Source organism: Sinocyclocheilus anshuiensis, unplaced genomic scaffold (genome assembly GCF_001515605.1).
Source record: "Sinocyclocheilus anshuiensis isolate Anshui unplaced genomic scaffold, SAMN03320099.WGS_v1.1 scaffold507, whole genome shotgun sequence".
NCBI classification, from domain to species: Eukaryota; Metazoa; Chordata; class Actinopteri; order Cypriniformes; family Cyprinidae; genus Sinocyclocheilus; species Sinocyclocheilus anshuiensis.
The window spans coordinates 358,502-384,711 of record NW_015551034.1 but is presented as its reverse complement, the minus strand read 5'-3'; the positions used below and the strand labels follow the sequence as shown (position 1 = coordinate 384,711).

At 38.4% G+C, this 26,210-nt stretch overlaps 1 protein-coding gene across 1 annotated transcript in view; it reads right to left on the bottom strand.

Annotated features, from left to right (window-relative positions):
* Positions 1–23,949, bottom strand: part of LOC107661296 (nectin-1-like) — a 48,508-nt gene extending 24,559 nt beyond the window's left edge. The window contains exon 1 of the mRNA XM_016450799.1: positions 23,777–23,949. Coding sequence (XP_016306285.1) covers positions 23,777–23,876 — 100 coding nt within the window. The 5' untranslated portion in view covers positions 23,877–23,949. The remainder of the gene's footprint in view (positions 1–23,776) is intronic.
* Between the last annotated feature and the right edge of the window lie 2,261 nt (positions 23,950–26,210).

Below are 26,210 nucleotides of genomic sequence, written 5' to 3'. Positions count from 1 at the left end.
ATTAGATACTAGTACTTATTCATTAGATACTAGTACTTATTGATTAAATACTAGTACGTATTTATTAGACACTAGTACTTATTTATTAGATACTAGTACTTATTTATTAGATACTAGTACTTATTTCAATAGTGATTAGTAACTTTTATATTGTTACTAGTAACAAATTTTACATTTTTGCCATTGACTTCGATGGGGATCCATCATTGAGATATCAACTATTCAGTTTTGACTAGTATGTATTCCACTAGTGACTAGTACTTAATTTTTATGTACTAGTAGTTATTCATTAGGTACTAGTACTTATTATTAGGTACTAGTACTTATTATTAGATACTAGTACTTATTATTAGATACTAGTACTTATTAATAGATACTAGTACTTATTATTAGATACTAGTACTTATTATTAGATACTAGTACTTGTCCATTAGATACTAGTACTTGTCCATTAGATACTAGTGCTTATTTATTAGATACTAGTATCTATTAAATAGATACTAGTACGTATTCAATAGATACTAGTACACATTTATTAGATACTAGTACTTATTCAAAATGTTACTAGTGTGATTTTTTATTTTACTAGTACATTTTTTAATTGAACTCTACTGTAGCCATTTGGACTAGTCAGAACATAAGATGAGTAAAAAAGCAGATCTGACTAGCAAGATAAGAATTGTTACTAGTAGTAATTACGAAAGATACTAGTGTCTAATAAATAAGTACTAGTACGTAATGAATAACTACTAGAATCTATTAAAAACGTACTAGTATCTAATGAATAAGTACCAGTATTTAAAAAATAAGTACTAGTATCTAATGAATGCTTACGAGTAATTTTTAAATAGATACTAGTCACTATTGCAATAATTACTAGTCAGAAATTAAAAAATGATATCAAAAACAGAATAACTACGACTCCCTGTTCATTTGGAGATATCTTCAACCTCATAAAGAACTAGTGAGAACGTATTTGGAGCTATCTTCAATTAAACAGATCATTACATAAACATGAGTACCTCTCCACCGTCCAATCAGAGTCCACATGGAAATACAAAACATTAATATGCAGAATTAATTTGATTGTTAAAGGGGTCATATGATGCGATTAAAATTTTTCCTTTCTCTTTGGAGTGTTACAAGCTCTTGGTGCATAAAGATCTGTAAAGTTGCAAAAGACTAAAGTCTCAAATCCAAAGAGATATTCTTTATAAAAGTTAAGAGTCAACCACGCCTACCTAAAACGGCTCGTTCTAACACGCCCCCACATGTCTACGTCACGATGTGGGAAGATTTGCATAACGCCTCCCAAATGTTCACGCAAAGAAAGAAGGCGTAACTTTTATTCTCGCTGTAGTATTGTTGTTGCCGCCAGTGTACAAGGTACAGGGGAACGCTATCTGCAATTTGTGGGGATAATCTGGGCTCCCATGGCATTTGTGGATTTGTGGAAAATATCACAAAAAGTGTGAATTTTTGCAGATACTGCAATATAGATAGGGAAACATTTAAAAAAGCTCCCTTGTACAAAGTAAGAAAATGCACTGTAAGGATCTTGTTCAAAGTCAGACAAGTGATGCTACATCCAATGCCACTGGAGGTGTCAAATATGACACTGTGTTTAATGGACTCTTTCATGTATGTCAGCCTGGGCTGTGACATGATATTTTTGAAGTTGTTGCATCATATGATTTAGCATTGTACATTAATCATCTTGTCACAGTGGAGAAGCTGTTCACTTACTAGGAGTTAAATCGACGAATAAATCATTTAACATACTTGGGTAATGATGCAAACAACAAACCCAGTGATGTTGTTCCAGGGAGTGGCACACTTTCTGGCCATGCAGTTCAAAACTGATATTTTCTTAGGATGTTGCCAGGATTGATTGGAGACAAGATTTTAAACCCATCTGAAAATGAGACGTGGCAGCTGGTTTTGCAACTACGGGAAATAGTAGAACTTGTATGTGCACCAGCTGTGTCCACTGGTCATTTAGCTTACATTGCAGGTTCTAATTGATGAGTATTTGCATACTCGATGGCAGACTTTTCCCAATCATTCACTCAAACCAAAACACCATTACATCAGTCACTATCCTGACCTGATTTTTCACTTTGGCCCTCTAATTAGTTTGTGGACAATGCGATTTGAAAGCAAACACTGCTATTTCAGTATAACAGTGTGCTCGCAAATCACATAACTTAAAGAATCTATGTTGAACACTTGCTGAGAAGCATCAGTTTCTTCAGGCTTATCTGTATGCTGGCAGCTACTTCCCACAAGACATTGAAGTAGAGAAAAGCACAGAGTTTTACCCTGGTGATCACAGTTAAGACATCAGATGCTCAGTTTCAAATATGAACTTTGAGCCTATGAACACTGAGGTAGCCAGTGATGTTACCTTGAGAGGCACAAAATACAAAAAGAACATGTTTGTATTGATCAGTGACTCTGATGAGGGGCTTGTAGTTGGAAAGATCAAGCTAATGCTCATTCATCAGGATGTGTCTTTACATTTTCTTACTCAGGAATATCAGGCTGTTCGCCTTCCAAACATGAGTGTTTACAGAATTACACTAGTAGAAAGAACATGCTGTGTAGATCTAAGGAATTGGTGGGATTGCTACCCATTGCTTGAGTGCACTGTGTGTGGTATGCCTGTACTAATTCTGCACCACTCTTTTCTCTTTTCTGTAGACCAATGTCTAGCTGGTTTGAGGAGGTTGAACGCATAATTCTTCAGGCATGCCCAGCCTGTCTTCTGACATTCTGCAACAGATCATTTCCAGTCTTCAAAGGTCAGGACCAGGGCTGGACTGGCAATCTGGCATAGCGGGCATTTTCCTGGTGGGCCGACGCACTTTTGGGCTGGTACAATTTTTTTTTCAGCCAAGGACCGGCCCATCATGCAGGGACAGCGGGACCCAACACAAAGCATTATATAGACGGAGTGATAAGGGATCTTGCTCCGCCTATGTAAATATCGCTTCACCTCTTTTCCACCTTCCTCTCTGTCTCTCAAAATGGACAGACCAAAACGAAACGTTGGTGCTGAAAAGCTCAGGGAAAAGTAGCTTAAAAATTTGGAGGCGGATGCCGCAAAATGTGCCTCGTCGTCGGCAGTTGCGAAATGTACACAGCAGCGTTATCAAAAACAGGCTTGCTCTGCTGTGAGTGATGCGGGCCAAAGGGACAGGCAGGAGGAGGAGAGGAGTTTAATCGGTAAGGAGATTGATAACAGGGGCTCGCATGAAGGGGAAACGGAGGAATCTAACCTGTACTATGCGTGTGCGAGCCATGAGTGTAGAATACGTAAACACTTTTTAATCAAACGAAAATTCGTCCCTTGCTCTTTTTTGGCCAAGTCAAGTGTGTTCATAGAGGTTTCCATGGGCCAATGCGAATAAATCTAGATTTAAATATAACCTGACGTTTTATTCTTATCCAAAACAATGAGCTGGGATATTCACACACCATATTTTATTTTGTGAGTTTGCAATATATTCAAATACTTAACTTTCAATATTAAAGATACCAGTACTGTAATCACTGTGTTTAAAAAAATCACAATTTATTAACTTATTCTCCGCCTTCCTCTCTTATTCTTATTTACATTTACATTTAGACATTTAGCAGATGCTTTTATCCAAAGCGACTTACAAATGAGGACAATGGAAGCAATCAAAATCAACAAAAGAGCAATGAAAGTAAAGGTTTATATAGGTTATATATAAACCTCTTATAAAGGTTGCGTTCTTTGAGGAGGTCTTTGCTGTCCCTTAGTGTGAAGATTACTGGCAACATTTTAAATTATAGTAGCCTATATGTTGTACACAGTTGCATACTTATTTTTATTAAATGGAAATTATACTTTGACCTTTTAGCTTCTTTTCTTTGGGGGATATATACCTTTTTTATATATATATATATATATATATATACAGTATATATAGTATACCTATATGTGGTGGTGGGCCGCCTGGACCAAAAAATGCCAGGGCCGATTTGTTTTGTCCCAGTCCAGCCCTGCTCAGGATTACAATGCAAAGAAGACCTCAAATATGTTCAGCATGAAAACCTTAAGGATATTTTACCTGTAATTCAAATCAGAAAGCTACAAATGTTTAAATCAGGTATGATGACATTTTAATCTTAATCAAATCTAAGTAAGTATCTATTTTAGTGTACAACATTTTTTCCAACAAAACACATCAACTAAATTGTCCATACTTCGAGCCCTTGAAATCTTTTAATGGAATTTGTCATGTATACATTTCTTGTTGTACTTTCAGCATATTTTGAAGCTAATCAGAAATATAACCAATACATATATATCATTCTTTTAATCTCTTTACTAATCTTTACTACTTTTTCTCTATGCTGTGATATTTTAAATCATTTCAGAAACAGAGATGGTCACTCTGAATTTAGAAGTACTACCAGCTTCATCAGTGTGTTCTTCACCTTGTCAACCGCAACACACAGCCTGTCTTGCATTGCATCTCACTCAGAGACTTCCAGGCCAAACCTGACCTCTACACATATGGCCAGCATTTCCAAGACGTGGGCTGAAACTTTTCCAAGTCCCTTGGGACAACATGCCTCCTGAAAGGTGCCAAATGGTTAGAGTTTTGGTTGACGAGATGCGCAAGTTTGAACTTTGCCCAACACGTGCCTAAGATGCTTTTATCCAAAGCGACTTACAAATGAGGACAATGGAAGCAATCAAAATCAACAAAAGAGCAATGAAAGTAAAGGTTTATATAGGTTATATATAAACCTCTTATAAAGGTTGCGTTCTTTGAGGAGGTCTTTGCTGTCCCTTAGTGTGAAGATTACTGGCAACATTTTAAATTATAGTAGCCTATATGTTGTACACAGTTGCATACTTATTTTTATTAAATGGAAATTATACTTTGACCTTTTAGCTTCTTTTCTTTGGGGGATATATACCTTTTTTATATATATATATATATATATATATACAGTATATATAGTATACCTATATGTGGTGGTGGGCCGCCTGGACCAAAAAATGCCAGGGCCGATTTGTTTTGTCCCAGTCCAGCCCTGCTCAGGATTACAATGCAAAGAAGACCTCAAATATGTTCAGCATGAAAACCTTAAGGATATTTTACCTGTAATTCAAATCAGAAAGCTACAAATGTTTAAATCAGGTATGATGACATTTTAATCTTAATCAAATCTAAGTAAGTATCTATTTTAGTGTACAACATTTTTTCCAACAAAACACATCAACTAAATTGTCCATACTTCGAGCCCTTGAAATCTTTTAATGGAATTTGTCATGTATACATTTCTTGTTGTACTTTCAGCATATTTTGAAGCTAATCAGAAATATAACCAATACATATATATCATTCTTTTAATCTCTTTACTAATCTTTACTACTTTTTCTCTATGCTGTGATATTTTAAATCATTTCAGAAACAGAGATGGTCACTCTGAATTTAGAAGTACTACCAGCTTCATCAGTGTGTTCTTCACCTTGTCAACCGCAACACACAGCCTGTCTTGCATTGCATCTCACTCAGAGACTTCCAGGCCAAACCTGACCTCTACACATATGGCCAGCATTTCCAAGACGTGGGCTGAAACTTTTCCAAGTCCCTTGGGACAACATGCCTCCTGAAAGGTGCCAAATGGTTAGAGTTTTGGTTGACGAGATGCGCAAGTTTGAACTTTGCCCAACACGTGCCTAGTGTCTTACAATCTGTCAAAAGATTGTAAGGGAGTACCCTAACACTTTTGGAGACAAATTTCCTCATTAATAGGAGGGGGATATACATCACTCCTAATTCAAGTGAAGTGTCGAGTTGAAAATTTGAGCAAAGCCAAACTCAGGATGTAAAAGAGGACCAACGGACACCTATGGCTGTGTGAGATTTGAACCGCTGCTTCCACCTGAAGAGACAGCAGAGACTACAGGACATTTACAGCCATGAGGTAACTGGAGGTGTAGAGAGAGCAGAAGTAAAAACTCTCATGGAGACTACATTCTGTCTTTTATGTCAGCAATTAAACGCCATACCAGCACCTTCAGTTGAAGACATTAGGAGCCAGTGGCCATACCTCTTCCACCAGAAGCCTATCTGTGCCCACTTCAAGTTGCTCACTGACACTGATGTTCTGAATGTTTTTGAGATGTCCATGATTGAATGTGGAAAGGCTATCACTGAGTACTTCAAGAACAAATCAAAGAATGAAAAGGTGAAGGATGTCCTGTCCTAGTCTGAAAACACAGAGATGGCACACCTGCATGTCAAGCTTCTAATGTCCCAATTTCAGGAACATGAAGATGGACTGGTGTTGCAGGCAGATGTGAGTATTAAATTTTCTTCTTTCTACTTTGCTAAATGATATTATGTATTCTGACTTGTGTATTGTGTGTCCTCTACAGGTTGCTGCATCTGCAGCTGATGCTGAGAAGAAACTTAATCTACCTGCAAGTCCTCGTCTCATTTTGCTGGGTTAGTGTCTTATTAGGATGTTAAAGGATTAGTTCACTTTAAAATGAAAATTAGCCCAAGCTTTACTCACCCTCAAGCCATCATAGGTGTATATGACTTTTGTCTGTTTGATAAACACAATGGGAGATATTTTACAGTTTTTCTCAGTCGCTTTGGTGCATTTCTCAGATCAGAAATGAAATTCTCAAAACTACTTGTTCAACCTCCACATCATCTAGTCAATTGTGCACATTATAAAAGCAGTTTCTCATTCTTTTGAACAAGTTGCGATTGCTTTGGTACATTCATGCAATTGATTATGTACATTTATCTGCGGTTTCCTACATTATCAGTTGCTAATGTCATGTTGCTCAAAATCTATGATATAGTTCTCTGTGCAACAGTCTTACCCCCCCAAAACATCTAGTCATTAGTTGTGCAAGTGAATCTTGACTTTCACTAATGAAGAGAATGTAGATCAGCTAATGATAAACTAGTTCTCTGAAATAGCTCAAAGGTGCATCTCATGAACCTTCAATTGGAAAGCATAGACAGAGGGCAGCACAAGAGTTACAAATTCTGACAATGGATATTTCCTCCCTGTAGACTTTTGATGACAGACACACATACCAGCTTGGTTAGTTTATTCAACAACCTGCGCACTCTCCCTTCAACCTGGGACTCCCTGACGTCACTTCCTTGGCCAGTACATTGTTTCTTTAGCCCTGCGCTTTGTTGCTGCAATGCCAGGATGGCCCTGATGTAGCTGGCCTACATAAAATTTTTGCAAAACGGGCGGGATAATAAATCTCTCCCCACGAAGCAGCGTTTGTCCTGAGGTGTTGGCATGTCACAAACAGCTTTAGTTTTTTCAGGGTCAGGGTTGACACCATCAGCGGTTAGCAGGTGACCAATGTATTGGACCGAATTGACTCTGAACTTGCATTTGTCAGGGTTGAGTTTCATGTTAATGGCACGAATTTTGTTCAGTACCTGCCGCAAACAATCGTCGTGTTCCTCGTGTGTCCGGCCCCAGATGAGAATATCGTCAACTACAATTTCACAAGGCAGTCCAGCAAACAGTTGCTCCGTTGATCGCTGAAACACCTCACTGCCTGTTGAGATTCCATATGGCATCCTCAAGAACCTGTAATGGCCAAATGAGGACATAAATGTGGTTAATTTGGATGAAGCTTCATCAAGGGGGATTTGCCAGAAGCCACATTTAGCGTCCAAAATGGTAAACACCTTGGCACCAGGCATATCTGCAATGATCTGTTCGATTGTTTTTAGGGGATGCCGTGGTCTGAGGAGAGCTTTGTTGAGATGAACTGGATCTATGCAAATCCTCACTGAGCCATCTTTTTTTTGGCTGCAACCATGGCTGATACCCACTCTGTTGCCTCAGTTACAGGTGTTATCACTCCCAGCTCAGTCATGCGGTCCAGTTCTGCTTTGACTGTTTCCTTCATGGCTATTGGTATTTTTCGGGGTGCACAGACTACAGGGGTCACTGTATTATCCAATCTCATATGATACACAACTGGCAAGCTGCCAATGACATCACAATCAAAAAGATCCCTGTATTCACATACCTCTGGTGCTTCATGATGTAGCATGTGCACATCAGGTCCCAGCTGTCCTGCAGGCCGAGAAGGGGTTTTACATCCCGATCCACTACATGGAATTTAAATTCCCCACGGACGCACTGCAACACTGTGGTTCCTTCAGTGTCAATTGTCTCTCCTCCATAAGCCACAAGATTGACTTTCTCTGCTGTGTTGATAGGGATGGTATGATTCAAACTATTCAGCATTCGTTTGGATACGACATTACATTTGGCACCCGTATCAACTTTTACTTTCAGTTGGCCATTTCCATTTTTCAATTTTAGTGTTGTGAAAATCTCACTCTTTTGATTGCTGAGATCAACAGGGTCACAGTAGAAAGTGTCCTGCAAATTGTTATCTGGTTGTGCATCCAGCTCATGTATTTTATCCCTTTGCTGGCTCCTAGGCTGGTAGTAAGTTTTAGCAGCTGTTGGCTGTGCTTGTGCTGACCTGCAGCATCTAGCGAAGTGGTTTAGTTTACCACAGTAGTTGCGGCGTTTGTTGTATGCAAAACATTTACTTTTCTCTGAAGAATGTTGGCCATTACAGTTTGAGCAACGTGTTTTCTGCAGAGCACATACCTCTGTATCTTTTCTTAGCTCTCTCATGCTCCTCTCTGACTGTTCGTGCAGCAAGCATATGTTAATTGCCAAGTCCAGGGTGAGGTTTTTTTCACGGAGTAACTGTTTGCGAACAGTGCCATTTTCTATACCGCAAACTATGCGGTCTCTAATGAGATCATCTTGCAGAGATCCGAATTCACATTTCTTTGCCAGGATTTTCAGCGTTGAGACATAGGCTTGTACATATTCGCCAGGTTTTTGGACAGCAGTATTAAACGCGTGTCTATCCATGATGATGTTTTTTGCGGGTAAACACAATTCAGAGAATTTTGTTAAAAGTACCTCTGGATCCTCATGATCTTCATCGTCCGCATACACAAATGTTTCAGCTTTATCAACCGCTTCAGGACCGGCTAGGTTTAACAGTGTGTAAGCTTGTACTTTCTTTGATTTATCCGACAGGCCCGCATAGCAGTAGATGCGCCATTCTTTTTCAAACTTCCTCGGTATTAAACGCGTGTCTATACATGATGACGTTTTTTGCGGGTAAACACAATTCAGAGAATTTCGTTAAAAGTACCTCTGGATCCTCATGATCTTCATCGTCCGCATACACAAATGTTTAAGCTTTATCAACCGCTTCAGGACCGGCTAGGTTTAACAGTGTGTAAGCTTGTACTTTCTTTGATTTATCTGACAGGCCCGCATAGCAGTAGATCGGCGATGTTGTCATCAAAAACCAACGGATCTATACGGCGAAGTCCCTGGGCCATTTTATCCCACTACTGACACCATGTAGACTTTTGATGACAGACACACATACCAGCTTGGTTAGTTTATTCAACAACCTGCGCGCTCTCCCTTCAACCTGGGACTCCCTGACGTCACTTCCTTGGCAGTCCGTGACTTAAAGAAACATTCCACATAACTCTACACTCCACTTTGGCCTGGTAAATCAACATGCTGCATGCAAAAGCAAAGTTCTGCCTAAGGGGTGTTTTCTGTGTTTGCCTTTCTAATTTTTATTTTATTTTCGCCTTTGTGCCCATATTTATTTTCTATCACATTGACGTTGTTAAGGTTTTTTTTTTTGTCAGACCACTAGTATAGTGTAACTGTGAATCCTATCTAGTCTCTTTCAATCAATATCCCACATACAATAATGTGTCAGTTTGTACTTTTGAAATGGATATATGACATACATAAGAAGTGCAGCCTTCTGCATTTCAATACAGTAACTGTCATCCAAACTGTTGCCATAGTTTACATCAGGTAATACTAACAAAGTGCACTGTTATATTGACAACATGACTAAGCATTTTGACTATCTTGTTTGTGAACAATGACACGAGGACTTTTCATTCTGATGGCACTGATATGTTCATTGACATAAATACCTGCTTTTGAGAGACGAACTAAAGATTTTGAGTAAGTTACAGGCTTTTGCAGGTAATCCATTGTGTGGTGCTGTTTGTACAAATTGTTTTGAGAAATGCACATACTTCTTTGCAAATATTAAGGATGATTCGAGAAATGCACCAAAGCGACTGAGAAAAACTGTAATAAATATCCTGACGCATCCGAGCTTTATAATGGCAGTGAACAGGGGTCACGAGTATGAAGCTGAAGAAAGTGCTTCCATCCACATCCATCCATCATAAACGTGTACTCTACACGGCTCCGGGGGGTTAATAAAGGCCTTCTGAAGCGAAGCGATACGTTTGTGTAAAAATAAAAAATCCATATTTAACAAGTTATGAAGTAAAATATCTAACTTCCGCCAGACCACCTTCCATATTCAACGTACGAAGAAAGTGTAATGCCTTTTGCAGTTCAAAACGCTTGCGCTACGTCCTATGCCTTCCCTATTCAGCTTATGGAAAAAACTTAACTGACGTGATGCCAGTTTACACTTTCTTTGTAACTTGAATACGGATGGCGGTCTCTGTTCACTGCCATTATAAAGCTTGGATGCGTCATGATATTTATTCAAATATCTCTGATTGTGTTAATCAGAAAGAAGAAAGTCAATATACCTAGGATGGCTTGAGGGTGAGTAAAGCTTGGGCTAATTTTCATTTGAAAGTGAACAAATTCTTTAAAGGATTAGTTCAGTTTCAAATTAAAATTTCCTGATAATTTACTCACCCCCATGTCGTTCAAGATGTTTATGTATTTCTTTCTTCAGTCGAAAATAAATTAAGGTTTTTGATGAAACATTCCAGGATTTTTCTCCGTATAGTGGACTTCAATGGACTCCAAACGATTGAAGGTCAAAATTACAGTTTCAGTGCAGCTTCAAAGTGCTTTAAACGATACCAGACGATGAATAAGGGTCTTATCTAACGAAACGATTGGTCATTTAAAAAAAAAAAATGTATATGCTTTATAAACACAAATGCTCGCCTTGCTTTGTTCAGCGATGCGCGTTCATGACTTCACGTAATACGTAATTACGTTGAAAAGGTCACGCTTGACGTAGCGGAAGTACAGAGTCAGTGTTTACAAGTTGAACGTGCAAATACAAAGTCAAACGCTGTTTACAAAAAAAGGGAGTTAAAAGGTAAAACAATGATGTTGGACGATTTTGAACTTGGAGGAGAAGATGAGATGGAGTTTTTCGCCCTGCCCTACCTTTTTGAACCCGAATACACAGAGGAAGAAATTAGGCAGATGGAGGAGACTGCTGTGGCGACACAAACTTCTCAAGCTTCGGGCAGATGAAGATCTAACGAGACGTGGTGGTGCACATGTGGCAAATGCCAACCATTGCCAACAGAGGAAGAATCTCAATGCTGCCACGACTGGACCATTTCAATTCCACCATTAGAATCAGTCAGTGAGTCAGCTGGTGAGACCCTGTCTCCATCTCGCTGCATTACCGAACAAAATGGTTTTCCACCGTTACTGAGCAACAGCGTTTTAGAGGTGTTTTTTAGTTTGCCCAAAATTAACTGGAGACGCCGTCCGAGGCCACAAGGACCTGGTGGCACCCTAACAGCATGTAAGTATCACGTGAAAGTATGATTACATGTAGTACAAATGTATATTTTTAAAAAGTTAATTCACTGCACACATTTCTTTTATTTTACAGTCAATACCGGCTGGTGGCATACAGGATATTTCTGGAATGGATGCTGAAAGGAGAGAGATTGGGAAGACGAAACAGGAGGGTTCTTCCATCCTGTGTTGTCAGTGCCATCAGACAGTCATACCCATCTCCAAAAGCAGAAGAGGCTTTTGGTCTTTTGTAGGAATATTAATTGGAATTAGAATTACAATGTTACATTTTTGATAAACATTATAATTTGTTGTGGCTTGGGTAATATTTGTATTTGTTACTTACTGTAATTGCTGTAGTTTTGTTGCTTTCATATTCAGTGTTTGTTGTTGTATATACATCAACACTACATACTTATTGATGTCTCACACGAACGTTTATTTGGAAGAATAAAACAAATTTTAGATAACTACAGTCGTTGATGTGTAATTGCAACTGATGTAGGGTACCATCTGTAAGGACCATATATTCACACTAACACAAGAAATACGTTTTTTTACCAACGGTGTATTCTGTCGTTACCGCAATAAGAAAAAATGAGAAAAACTATAAAACAACATGAGTAATAATAGTAATTGTACATTAGACTCATAACATTTCTAAAGTAAATTAGTGTCCAAATCTTGATTTTAGTGCTTTGCTATTACTTCTTGCTTGTCAGGCCTTGGTTTTAGGGCTATGTTCTGTGGCAATGGGCGATGAGTCAAATGAGAAGAACTGTCCTTGTAAACAACGTTGGTGTCCAGCCGCCACTGTAGAACTTTCTCAACCAGAGTCTCTCAAAATTTTTGAGTGGTTTGTTCAAAAATCGCTTTGGCTATCCATTCTTTGTTATGTTTCGGGAAAACCACACTGTACCGAGGTACACCTATAATAAAAGAAAAAAGATGAAACATAACAGAATAAATTATACAAATTGTATTGATTACATTACTATAACAGAACATTCCCATTTGATTCTCAACTTTATGAACTCAAATCTATTGTCATCACCCTACATATTGAGACATTTTTAGTAGTTACACACAGTATGTTGTTTCCCACTTACCAGTAGTGGTTGTGGCTTGCTGACGACCTACATTTTCATTGTGGTCAAGGATAGCTTGTTGTGTTCTTGCAACCATGGACGCATAATGAAAATGCAGGTTCTTTGAGCAGTACTTCAGTAGGACAGCATGAAACACCTCCAGTTGTCCTAAAAATAAAAGAAAAATTTGTACCCGGTGTACCTACATGAACATGTGTATGTACATTACTATGTGTATATAACTAACTTACCAGTGTGTTTGAAAAGAGCCATTTGCCTCAAATCCTTTAGAAGTCCTTTGTCCAGGACAAGACTCTGTAGTGTGTGGAAGGCATGTGAGTCTTTTCCAAGCCATTTTTTTCTTCGTTGCTGTTCCGGACTGAGATCATTGTGTCCACATTTTTTCGGCTTTCCTTCTTCAGTCCAACTCTGCACACCTGTAAAGTGAAAAAGAATGGACTTCCAATTTTCGATCAGTTCCTGTATAAATACATGAATACGCAAAAAAGTAATTATTATAATAATGTATGAATTATAAACATAGAAAAATAGATGTTTGTGGTCCAGCAACCCCAATATTTAAAACCTTACAACACAATTTAGCTCCCTATAAAGAACAAAGTCTAACAAACCATAGTAAATGATTTTTTTTTTTTTACGCAAAAAATGCACTGTGTCCTGTTGTGGTTCAGGGACTCATATATAACATTAGTACAGTATAAAGGCTATTATGTCTACGTAACGCCCCCAAAAAATATAACACAAGTGTGTGTGTGTGTGTGTGTATATATTAAGAAATTAATATTAAAACATTTAAAGAACTTACGTCAGGGTACGTCAGTGGCTGAAAACTAAGATCTTTCTTGTCCGATGGAGGATCTATGGAAAGCATGCTAACATCAAATTCCAAACTTTCTTCAAATTGCTCTTCCATCTGTTCTGGTTGATTATACACGGGAGGCTGTGAAATTACATGGATTAAAGTTGGTTTATAATATAGCTGAATATAAATTAGTAATGTAAATAGTAGATGTAATATATTTATTACAGTATATCTGTGCATTTTTAAGGATACAACATCACCAAATTATTAAATACTACATTTTTAGAAATTAATTTATTTCCAATGTATAACACAAAAGCATAATTGACCATCATTTCACTTTGTTAACTGGTCACAAATTATGGTACTTACAGATTGGTGGGAGTGTATTGCAGGGAGGGCATAATATGTCCCAGGTGTTGAGGGTTTTGTCCTCTTTCCAACACTTACAGGACTTGTGAGCACTAAACAAAGTTTAGACTGAGCATCTGTAAACTGTCTCGTGGTAGTTCCTGGACCAGAGTCCTGAAGAAGTGAATGATGTGTGCTCCCGGCGCCTATTTATACTATAGTCGCACCGGTAGTGATGCCATGGCTGTCGCCGGCCAACGAGTTGGTGTGTTTTCAATGTATGCTTCAGACACGGGTCACGACGAGGCGTTCCCCATAGCGACCCCTAGAGGACGCAGTGTCTCGTTCCCTACTCAGGGAACCATGGTTACACAAGTAACCTGAGACGTTTGCTGGTGTTGACTGTGGAACATTAGCCAAAAACACTCCTGCTCCCTGGACCTCCAGCTCAGCGTCATTGTCTTTTGCTAGGGACTCTAGATTTCCACGAGACGGATACTTAGGAGTAAAAAAAAATACATTTTAACACGTCATTAGTAACAGGAAGACATTAGTAATAAATAAACATTCACACGTTATGAAACACACTGACGAGAAAAAAAACGTTAATGCATCTAATATAGTAAAAAAACATACATACCTCTGTTTGCTGTAAAACGTATTGGGCACAGCCGACGCTTTCAGAAAATGACGATTTCCTTGCTGGGAGGGTTTGAAATCATCGTCGAAAAAATGATCACTGCACACTCTCTTAAATATCAGAGCATGTTCGGGTGTGTTGATATCCAAGTGCAGCGCGAGCAACCACAGCTTCAATCGCTCAGAATTGTGTATAGGAAATCTATGTGAAAAGTCACAAATTTCTTTCCTAGCGAAAATTTTCTTTTAGGTTTTTTAATATGAAAACATCCAGGATAAGCACACGAAATGACCATTTTAACCAATAAACTGACACAAAGACAGTTGAATGTGTCACTGAACATTCAACAACTTTTGAACGGTCCTCCTTCTCCACATTTGTAAACACTGACTCGGCACTTCCGCTACGTCAAGCGTGACCTTTTCAACGTAATTACGTATTACGTGAAGTCATGAACACGCATCGCAGAACAGAGCAAGGCGAGCATTTGTTATTTTTTTATTACCTATCGTTTCGCTAGATAAGACCCTTATTCATCGTCTGGTATCGTTTAAAGCCCTTTGAAGCTGCACTGAAACTGTAATTTTGACCTTCAACCGTTTGGAGTCCATTGAAGTCCACTATACGGAGAAAAATCCTCGAATGTTTTCATCAAAAACCTTAATTTATTTTCGACTGAAGAAAGAAATACATAAACATCTTGGATGACATGGGGGTGAGTAAATTATCAGGAAATTTTAATTTGAAAGTGAACTAATCCTTTAAGAAGAAACATCTGCATATGGGGAAGATGCAATAAAAAAATTAAAACATTTATATTGTATACAGTTGTTAAAGAATATTTCACCCAAGAATGAAAATTCTGTCATCATTTACTCACCCTCATGTTGTTCCAAACCTGTATAAATTTCTTTGCTCTGCTGAATGCCTCCACACTGTTGTATTTTTTTCCTACTATGGAAGTCAATGGTGCCCCACAACTGTTGGTTTACAAACATTCTTCCAGATATATTCCTTTGTGTTCAGCAGTAAATTATGACAGAATTTCATTTTTGGGTGAACTATCTCGTTACAATGAAGTCTTTTCAAAGGCAAATCTTGAAATTAGTTGCCAATGTTTTTGTTATTGTTGGTATATATTTTTGGTTTATTTTATTTTTATTTTATTTGTATATTTTTTTTGCTGTTTTTATTCTAGGTATGGCAGAGGAGACAAATGCTGTACGATGGATGATAAGCCTAGAGGGCCGTGTTATTTGTGAGTGTGTCCAGTCATCATTTTTGACTGCACTTGCAACACTGTTTGCTATGTACTACGTCTTCAAGATATCAAGAGGAGGCTTGTTGCACATTGGAGTTTCTTCAAAGGTGTGACACACAGAATCATCTTCATAAGAATTTTGACACGATTCTTGCATACTATGGTCATTTGTTATATAACTGTCTTTAGGCGCTTTGTTGGAATAAACCCAGAAAGAGGCTCAAAGACCTGCAGAGGCAAGGTGGTCTCGAAGAAGACAGGCAAGGTGGTGAATAAAAAGTCTGCAACAGTTAATCCAAAGGTTGCCTCTTTACTGAAAAATCTTGTGGATTTCGAATGGGATTTCAGCTAGGTAAGTAAATGTGCACATACACACCTATTTCTGTACCTGCTTCCCGTTAAAGCTATTTTACCAGCTTTTTTGTAGAACATGTAAAATATTTACAATACTCTACTGAAAGCTTATTTCATTTTAATTTCAGACGTGCTTTATAATGTATTACTAAAGTGTGTGTCTTTCCAAACCCGTAAGACTTGTTCATCTTCAGAACTCAATTGAAGATCTTTTTTAATGAAATCTTTCTGTCTACACAGCCTACACATTACACAACTACTACTTTTAAAGTCTTTGAAGTAATCCAGGAGACTCCAGTGGTTTAACTTCAGTTTGATGAAGAAATGCAAGTGCTTTGTGTGTGCGGGGAAAAAAACGAACACTTGCACCATTAGCACCATGACACATGCGTGTTAAACATACTTTGTGTGAATGGGCTTTTTTGCTTCATAAAATTGAGGTTAAACCCCTGGAGTCACATGGATTATACTTTAATGATGTCTTTACTACCTTTCTGGGGCTTGAAAGTCCTAGTTGTGTAGGCTGTCAGTGGAGTGACAGAAAGTTCTCAGATTTCATTAAAAGATTCTTCATTTGTTTTCCAAAGATAAACCAAAGTGCTGTAACGACATGAGGATGGGTAATTAATGACAGTTTTCATTTTTGGGTGAACTAACCATTTAACCCTGGGTCTTTTCTAAACCCCAGACAAACAGCATCCTGGGTTATCTTGATTCATGTTTCGCATTGCTCATAATTTACCCAGGGTTTATTTGCATATTTGCGGTGTCATTGCCATAGATTATGAATGCTGCTCATAACCCATAAAGGCTATGAAACTGCATTCTTAACGGGTTAGTTCACCCCAAAATGAAAATTGTCAAATAATTACTCAACGCGCATTTACTTAGCTATCTAAATGGGGACATTACATAGACTTCGATTGTTTTTATATACAGACGGGTGATTCTCACGAAACCATTAAAACACCACAGCACTAATGATTTTAAATATAAAACATGTAATTTAGTAACATAAAAAAGCATCAGAATAAAGACAATACTGTTCTCTACCTTGCACAATGTGTAATTTCAACTTGAGAATGAATTATTTTTGTATTTTACTGCATTTTCTGCTGAAATTCTCATTACCGCAATGCGTCCGGCTGTGTTCAAATGCGTGTTAGGTTGTAATTAAAACAAATTAACAAAAATATTTAGAAAAAAAATAAATGGATGTTCTACTAGATTATTTTAGATGACATAAAAAATAATTCACTGAATATTCTTGTATAATAATAATGAAAAAAAGTAGGAAAATGATGTGTCCATGCCTGATGTTCTCATCCTCCGCAACATTTTGTTTAAACACACATACAGAATTTAAATAAAGTTTGATTTTGAGTGAAGAAGCACATGGGCCAGTTACTTCAAGATGGCTACCAGGTAAGATAATCTCTTTATATCTCTCCAGTTAAATATTAAATATTCTATTGTCAGAATGTTAACACGACATTTTGATTATCATTACCGAAACAGCAAGTTTTCTACATTTCGAAAATTGTTAGATTTACAATTTTTTTATGAAAATGTACTTTATTAAGGTCTAATAATATGCACTGAGAAAAAATTAGCAAAGCCATTATGGCTTCTCTATTGTTAGCAAAACATACTGAGGCACCTCATCCTCGGCAACACCATTCTCATATACCACAACCATTTAAGGCCAGTTGCGGTAAAGAGAACTTATGTTTCGGGAATGAGAATCTAAACATATTGTGTATGACTTCTAAATATGTCTTATGAATTTAATATTAATTTAAAATTTACTAACTGTTGATATTTTGATTTATGATTTGTTCCATTGTAGATAGTCATCAAGTGAGAAAAAAAAAGCTTTAGCAAAGGCCAGGTTGACAAAGTTCAGGGAAAAATTATACAGCAACCCAGAACTGCTCGAGGAGTACAGAAGGAAGGAGAGAGAGAGGTTAGGTTTGGAGATGTTACAGCAGGTGTAATTAGCAAAAAACACTCTACAGTGTTAGGAAATGTACTGTACATGAGAGTACACAGACACACACACACAACCCTTTAGCCACTACTATAACAGGACTTTGGTGCTGGATTGAGTGTATTGTTCATACTGGGGGAAATCCCCGCCACACTAAGGTTGTGTGACTCTTAAAGTGACAGCAGCCTAATAAATTTGCTGCACTCCATCATTAATTTTAATTAAAAACAAACTTCAGTCGTTTAAATTGTTAATAATTTAGTAATAATTTAATTAAATAATAAATAAACAGTTATTTGTTCTTCTGTTTGTAATTTGTTTGTTTTTTATTATCTTGTTTACTTAATTTTTCAATTAATTTCAAAGACTAAAATTAAGCTCTACCCCACCACACAACTTCAGGCCCAGTATATCACACACACACACACACACACACACACACAGAGAGAGAGAAAGCATCAAGTCTATACTATATGATCATGTGTACATAAGTCCCCCCCCCCAATGTTACTGTATGAGACCTGCTAATTTAATGTCATGCTTTCTGCTTCCAGGTATCAAAAACGAAAACAAATTGGCAAAATAAAGAAAACTGAAGAGCTGACTAAGAAGCAACACGAAAAGAAAAAAAGACAGTGGCGGAAAAACTCAAAGCGTTATTATAAAAGAAAGAAACAGCTTAAAGCTGTACTAGACACAACACCATCTAGTGAGGAAGATGATTCACTTCAGCTTATTCAAGAAGCAAATAAAGTTCAAGAAAATCTTCAAGAAGCTCCCCCAAAAGAACAGCCATTCTTGCCTCAGCAGGTAAATGTCCCTGTTAAAAAAACTTGTAATTAAGTTCAAATAATACAACATACACTATTCTTGAAAGTTCTAAAGCTTAGCAAGCTTAGCTGTCTTTTTTTTTAGTTTTTGAGTTTCCAACTTATTTTTTTTTACTTCTTTTTTTTTTAGCGTAATGACATCAACTCAACTCCCCCAAAAAATTAGATACAGACACCAAGACAAATAAATACATCTACCCCAAAAGATGACACTCACCTGCCTTGAACACATCTATTCCAGTCATCCCCTTACCCAGTCAATAAACCATCCTGATTTGCACTTACCTGTTGTGTCTGGCCTTGCTTTGTGACACCCAGAGTGAAGTAGTAGTTCATGTTGACTACAGTGAGAACTACACTTGTAAATATAGCAGAGAAATAAAAGAAACTCACTTTGGAGGTGGCAACCAGCAGGTAACCCTCCATACTGGAGTTATTTATCTCAGTGGGGGGAAGGTGAAGTCATTTGCATGGCTTTCGGACTGTCTTCAGCACAGTGCCATAGCCACATGGGCTCACCTTGACCCGGTACTGAGGAGCATACGAGAGGAGCATCCAAATGCAAGGAACATCCACTTCATTTCAGATGGGCCCACATCTCAATACCGGAACAAAACCAACTTTTATCTAGCCTCGACAGTGCCATTCATGAGAGGATTTAATAGTGTAACATGGAACTTCACAGAGGCATCCCATGGAAAGGGTATTCCTGATGGAGTGGGTGGTGCCTTGAAAAACCTGGCTAACCGAATTGTGTCCTATGGTACCAGCATACCAGATACCGACACTCTTTTTGAGCAGCTAAATCTTAATTCATCAGTAAGGCTCTTTAAAATTACGGAGGAAGATGTCAAAACAAGTTCCAAATTAATACCACCGGACCTGAAGACAGTACCTGGGACAATGAGAATTCATCAGGTGAGTAAACACATTGAACAACATTTTCAAACTCAATGCAAATAGGCTAAAGTAACTATACCTAAAAGGAGAAAAAGTTATTTTTTTTATGTTGAGTTGCTGGATTAAATATTCTTAAAGCAGTAAATAAGAGATGGTTTAAAACTAAAGTAAACTAGGTACTGAAATACTGTGTAAGTATAAGTATGGATGGAACTAAAAAGAGAGTTATGTGGGTTCATTTAGGTAATTTCCTGAAAACTCTAAAAGAGAGAAGTTTAAGATTAAAAGATGTTAGTTATCTGTTATTTGATATTAGTATGTCTGTTTACATTTAATATCTTTAATATTTAATATCTGTAATTCAATCCAAAATTACCCTTCTTTTCTCTTTAAGCTGATATCGACAAAACCAGGCCTTATCTACACCAGAGAAGTGTCCTGCTTTTGTGATTTTGCCTGTGAATGTTTCGGTCCAAAGGAGTTTGACTTCCGAGACAATGTGGAGTCAGAAAAGGAGAACGCCGAGTCAGTTTTGGAAGTAGGAAAGTGGGTCCTTGTTCAATATGACGGAGAACTGTTCCCTGGCACCATCACGCAGGTATGAAGAAGTATTTGGTGCTATGGATGTGTTGTTGTTGATGAAAAATCCTTACATTTATTTATTTGTGTATGTATTTGTTTATTTATTTATCTATGTTTACTCTCTAGATTGTAGATGGTCAATATGAAGTTGACACAATGAGTTGTGCTGGACCAAACAAATTTTTCGCATAACCCTGCGAACATGCGGTAGGTCGAGCTCCCCTCGTCAACCTGGCTCTGCAGTTGAGCGGCTCAGCCATCAGGATGGAGTTGGCTGCAGAGCCTGCTCACAGTTCTCTCGAGGCGGCTATCCCAGCGTCGTCAGAGGCCTCGTCTGCGGCACCAGAGCATCGCGGGCTGGTACGCAGCGTGCGGGAACCTCCGCTGATGTCGGTACGAGCGGCGTGGTCTGCTCACAGATTCCCCGAGGCAGCGGTGTCCGCTTACAAGGCTCCGGAAGCGGCGGTGGCCGCTCTCAGTTCTCCCGAGGCGGCGGTGTCCGCTCGCAGTTCCCCCGAGGCGGCGGTGTCCGCTCTCTCTGGGGGGGCCTAAGCGAGCCTTTCAAATCCCTTATGCCATTCTGGCACCCCGAGGAGGCGCTGGAGGACTACGTCAACCTGGCTCTGCAGTTGAGCGGCTCAGCCGTCAGGATGGAGTTGGCTGCAGAGCCTGCTCACAGTTCTCCCGAGGCGGCAATCCCAGGGTCGTCAGAGGCCTCGTCTGCTGCACCCAGTACCTCACGCCCGTTCCTGGAGCATCGCGGGCTGGTACGCAGCGTGCGGGAACCTCCGCTGATGTCGGTACGAGCGGCATGGTCTGCTCGCATTTTCCCCGAGGCAGCGGTGTCCGCTCACAAAGCTCTGAAAGCGGCGGTGCCCGCTCACGATGTTCCCGAAGCGGCGGTCCCCGCTCACGATGTTCCCGAAACGGCGGTGCCCGCTCACGATGTTCCCAAAGCGGCGGTGCCCGCTCACGGTGTTCCCGAGGCGGCGGTGCCCGCTCACGGTGTTCCCGAGGCGGCGGTGCGTTGGATGCGTACCTGGGGTGCCCAGGAGACACAGAAGAGGTACTGAAGTCCTTCCCAGCTGTGTGCCAGCTATCACTTAAGCTTAATACGGCACTCCCTGCCTCAGCAGCCTGTGAAAGACTGTTTAGTGTTGCAGGGCTGATCTTCAGGCCAAGAAGAGCATGCACTGGCTCAAAGAACTTTGAGAAACTTTGAACAAAGCCTATTGGTAACTCTTTGTTGCATGTTCTGTGCTTAACTGATGTAGATCCTGATGTAGATTACCCTGTTGTTGTACATACAGGATTGAGTCCAAAGTGTTTGTTACATCTTCTAGTTAAATGTGACATTGTTGCCATTAGCTATAGAATTGAGCATAGCACATACCAGGAAGTTATCAATCAGGAAGGTATCAGGATTATGAGTTATTTTTTATTTTTTGATTAATCACTTGGATTAATCATTAATTTTGACAGCACTAATGTTTATTGTATATAGACAGCCATACAAGGGTAGTTGTTACTAAGCCTGCCCTGGGTACACCAATTTTCTTGTCCGTTGCCCTCACAGATTCCTGCAGCTAAGCTTGGATGTACATTTACATTCCAATAAAGGTTATTGATGACATGCCTCTGAAGTTTGACTTTTTGCACCATTACAATACTTATAGGCAACTAGTCATCATATCTTCCGCTCCATGAAACACGTTAATGCTCAGTAGTACACATATATGGTTCTTTAATGTATTTGCATTGTACTAAAATGCGTTCATTTTCAATGGGCATATATGTCATTATGGCCTTTTGAAAAATGTTTTTTTGAGGAGGTGGGGTAGTGCACAATAGGCCCCTGTAGCGCGGCCTAAGCTTTTGTCCTTAATGGCATTTTTTTCCCTTACATTACTTTTACTTTTATACTTTAAGTAGTTTTGAAACCAGTACTTTTACACTTTTACTTGAGTAAAAAGCTTGAGTTGATACTTCAACTTCTACAGAAGTCTTTTTAAACCCTAGTATCTATACTTCTACCTGAGTAATGAATGTGAATACTTTTGACACCAGTGCTATTTAATGATAGAACTAGTGAATAGAACTAAAACTTGGTAACCATGAATGAATGCATATTTGATATTTGAACTGAACTTAGGACTGGTGGTGGTGTTTAAGATATTGTTGGTCAGAATTGATTAGCCAATGGCTAATGTTAGACATTATTTAGTCGCCCAGACTAAGATTTAGTCGCATATGCGAGTGATTTACTCGCAATGTATTGGGTTGAGCTGTTTAGTCCAAATTTTCTGAAGAGAATCGATCGCTTGTTATGATGAAAAGATTTAATTTAGGCTTTTACTCGCATGTAAACATTGATTAGCGGAAACTGCAGGATTACTGTACAAAGCTGGAAACACTGCTGTCAGTATTTTACTGTTAAATTACATAAAAGTTGTCATTTAGATTATGGTAATGAAAATGTAAGATTACGGTACACAACTGCAAACCCTGCTGCCAGTATTTTACCGTTAATTTACAGGTAAATTTTTTACAGTGAATGTCTTATGGGTTTGGAATGACATGAGGGTGAATAAATTATTACAGGTTTTCATTTTTGTTTGAACAATCCCTTTAACACTGTCAACAATTAATATAAACAGATTTATTGCATTTTTTTCCACTTAAGAAAAGTAAGATGAATATATAAATATGTTCCACAAAGGCAGAATGTCCAGCACCAGCAGATATGATGGTTTGAGGTCAGGCCAACAAAACAAACACAGAATTCATGTGACTCACAAACTCAAAGCAGACTGGACTGATAATAATAACTACAGTGCATGGGGTAAAAAAACATATTTATCATTTCTCTTACAAAAGACTTAAGAGAACTAGCCTATGTTTCTATGGTGCACATTTAAACAGATCTGTTTAAGGGTTCAAATGAAATTCGGTGGGATTAGGAGAGTGGTTAATAGGGCTGTTCAAAAAATATTTTTACACGGAAATATGATTAAGGACATAATGTTTAAATGCAAAATTTAAACCCCACGTCCACGTTTTCAAACAGCATTTAAAACTCACCAATTTGTCTGAGTACAAGGTTTTATTTTTTTCAATTTTGCACCCTGTTTTGTCCCACTTCTGAAGAATGACTGCACGGTAGCTTGACATTAATTTAAGATTAAAAATAACACCTTGGGCATTCAGACACTCCCTTTGAAAAGATAGCCTAGCCTACGTCCCAAAACATAGCTGTCTGAAGAATTTCAATAAAGCTTTTTACAGTATCAATTCAACTGCGTACTCACCTAATATTCTGACGCAGATGATAGAAGACAAAAGCAGAAGACAGAATATCACGGTTTCTTTTTTCCAAAAAGAAAAACAGAGCATGCCGAGTTTAAGCATTTCACTTTATGACACGCCATCCATAATAACAACAAAGAGCGCTATTTATTTGTTGTAGCAATCTTATCCGAAATTACTATTAGAATTTACAACGTTTTGTGCGCCAGATGGGGGAGTTAAAGCTCGTGTTTACGCCAATAGACTAGTGATGTCCGGTCGGCTGAACTGCTCTGAAAAGAGAACCGATGATGGGATGAGCACGAGTAGAGCAGCTGACAGACTGAACATGCCTGCAGCGTGCCGGTTAGAGCGGTTCGTTCTCGAGTCAAGAACCGGTTGCAAAGGTTTTCGGATCACCGGTACCGAGAACCGTTGCTTTCGGACACGTCCGATTTAAGAACCGATGAGCAGATGATAACCTATTAAACATACTGGAGAGATGCTTCACATTTTTTGTTTTGTTGACTGTATATTCAAGTTGCAGCAGTTCTCAGCTCAGCAGACTTACACATACTGCAACAGCGGATCTCGATTCAAGAACCGGTTGCAGCAGTTTTCGAATCTCCAGAACACTAAACGGAGAACTGTTTCTTTCGGACACGTTCAACTGATGAGCTGGAGATACGAGCATGCGTGAAGCTAGCACTGACTGAACCGAACGGTTTCTTTTGTGGAACTGATGGTGTGCTGATACTATGAGTGCTGCTGGTCAACTGAGGACTTGAATGAGGGGGCAAATTTGGCTAAATGTAAGTTTATTTAATAACAAATAAATCGTAATGGATTAACGTTATGCATAGTATGTGGATCACGCTTCTGCGCTGATGAGAAGTAATTAATTTATTCACTTTATATTCAATTCTTATAAAACATCCTGGTTTGCACATCATTGCTTGTACCTGTATTTGGGTGCTTAGTTGCAAAAACGTAATCGTGGTGATGTTTTAACTGACTGAAGCAATGACTACTGACTTTATATATTTGAATATGTTGAATGTATTTTCATCCCGGCCCTTGACTATAGTCATTACATCATCGCGAATGACGACATTACATTATAGCGTAAAAGAACCGGTGAACCGTTTTTTGAACCGGTTCATTGAAACGAACTGTCCGAAAGAACCGGTTCGCGGAAAAGAACCGAACTTCCCATCACTACAATAAACCTAGCTCAGCTCAAAGCCTTGCAGATGCAGACTAGATGTGTATGGCAAGCCAACTTAACATTTAATGCTTAAAATGTACTAGTAACTATTTGTATGCTACTACAATAGGTTAGGTTTGATTTTGACATGTCAGCACCCCACATTTGAACCCAGAATATGAATGCAACTGGCTAAATTGCACATTAAGTGTTTTCTTTCTAACGGGTTTATATGGGAGGAAAACGCATAAAAAAAGAAAGCGTAAGAGACACAAGCGCTTTCCACGAGCGCGATTCGAGACATAGTGAAACACGGACAAATGTGTTTCATTCATTCATTCATTCATAACCACTCATACCCCACTACCCGTTTATGTATTAAAACTGGACTCACTGCATACAGATGACATGCTATATTAAGAAAGCTCTCTTAACAGGTAAATCTGATTACTATTCTACTATAATTAGGTCAGATGAGGGGAACATGAGATCTTTGTTGAATACATTAAATAATATCTTACAACCACCTGATACCCTTCCTTCTCACCTATATTCTATATTTATGTAACAAATGTATGAGCTTTTTTAATGCCAAAATTGACAATATTTATCAACAATGAACTCCTCAAAATAATATGGCATGTGATTAGCTGCATCTGCCTTCCCACAATTCTCTTATTTTCTTATTTTATAGTTCTAAACTTTCAACTGTTGATGAAATATCAGGTCTTATTCAACAATCAAAGTCTTCCACCTGTCAGTTAGACTCACTTCCACTTATCTTCTCTTTTTGGTATAGTAACAGATATTATATATTCTTCTCTCACTTCAAGTATTGTTCCTCTATCTTTTAAGATCGCTGTAATAACTCCAAGACTCAAGAAACCAGGCACTGACCCTAGTAATTTTTCCAACTTTCACCCAATTTCCAATCTATTTCAAGATTTTCATAAATCATGTTTTTTTGTGCATTCCAAAGTAATATAAATCAAACTGCAGTTGGGTTGTTTTGATTGAGTAATAATTAGGGCTGCCCTCGACTAAGGATTTTTCTGGTCGACTAGTAGTCATTCAGTTTAATCATTAGTCGACTAATCGCACATTTATTAATAAACTATTTAAATCATTATAATGAGCCTTTAATTGCCTACATAGCCTATGTAATAAGTGCTCAAGCACAGGTATAAAGCTTGCCACAGCGCACCGGCAGAAGCTAGTGATTATGAATGTGTCAGGGAAAAACAGTAAGG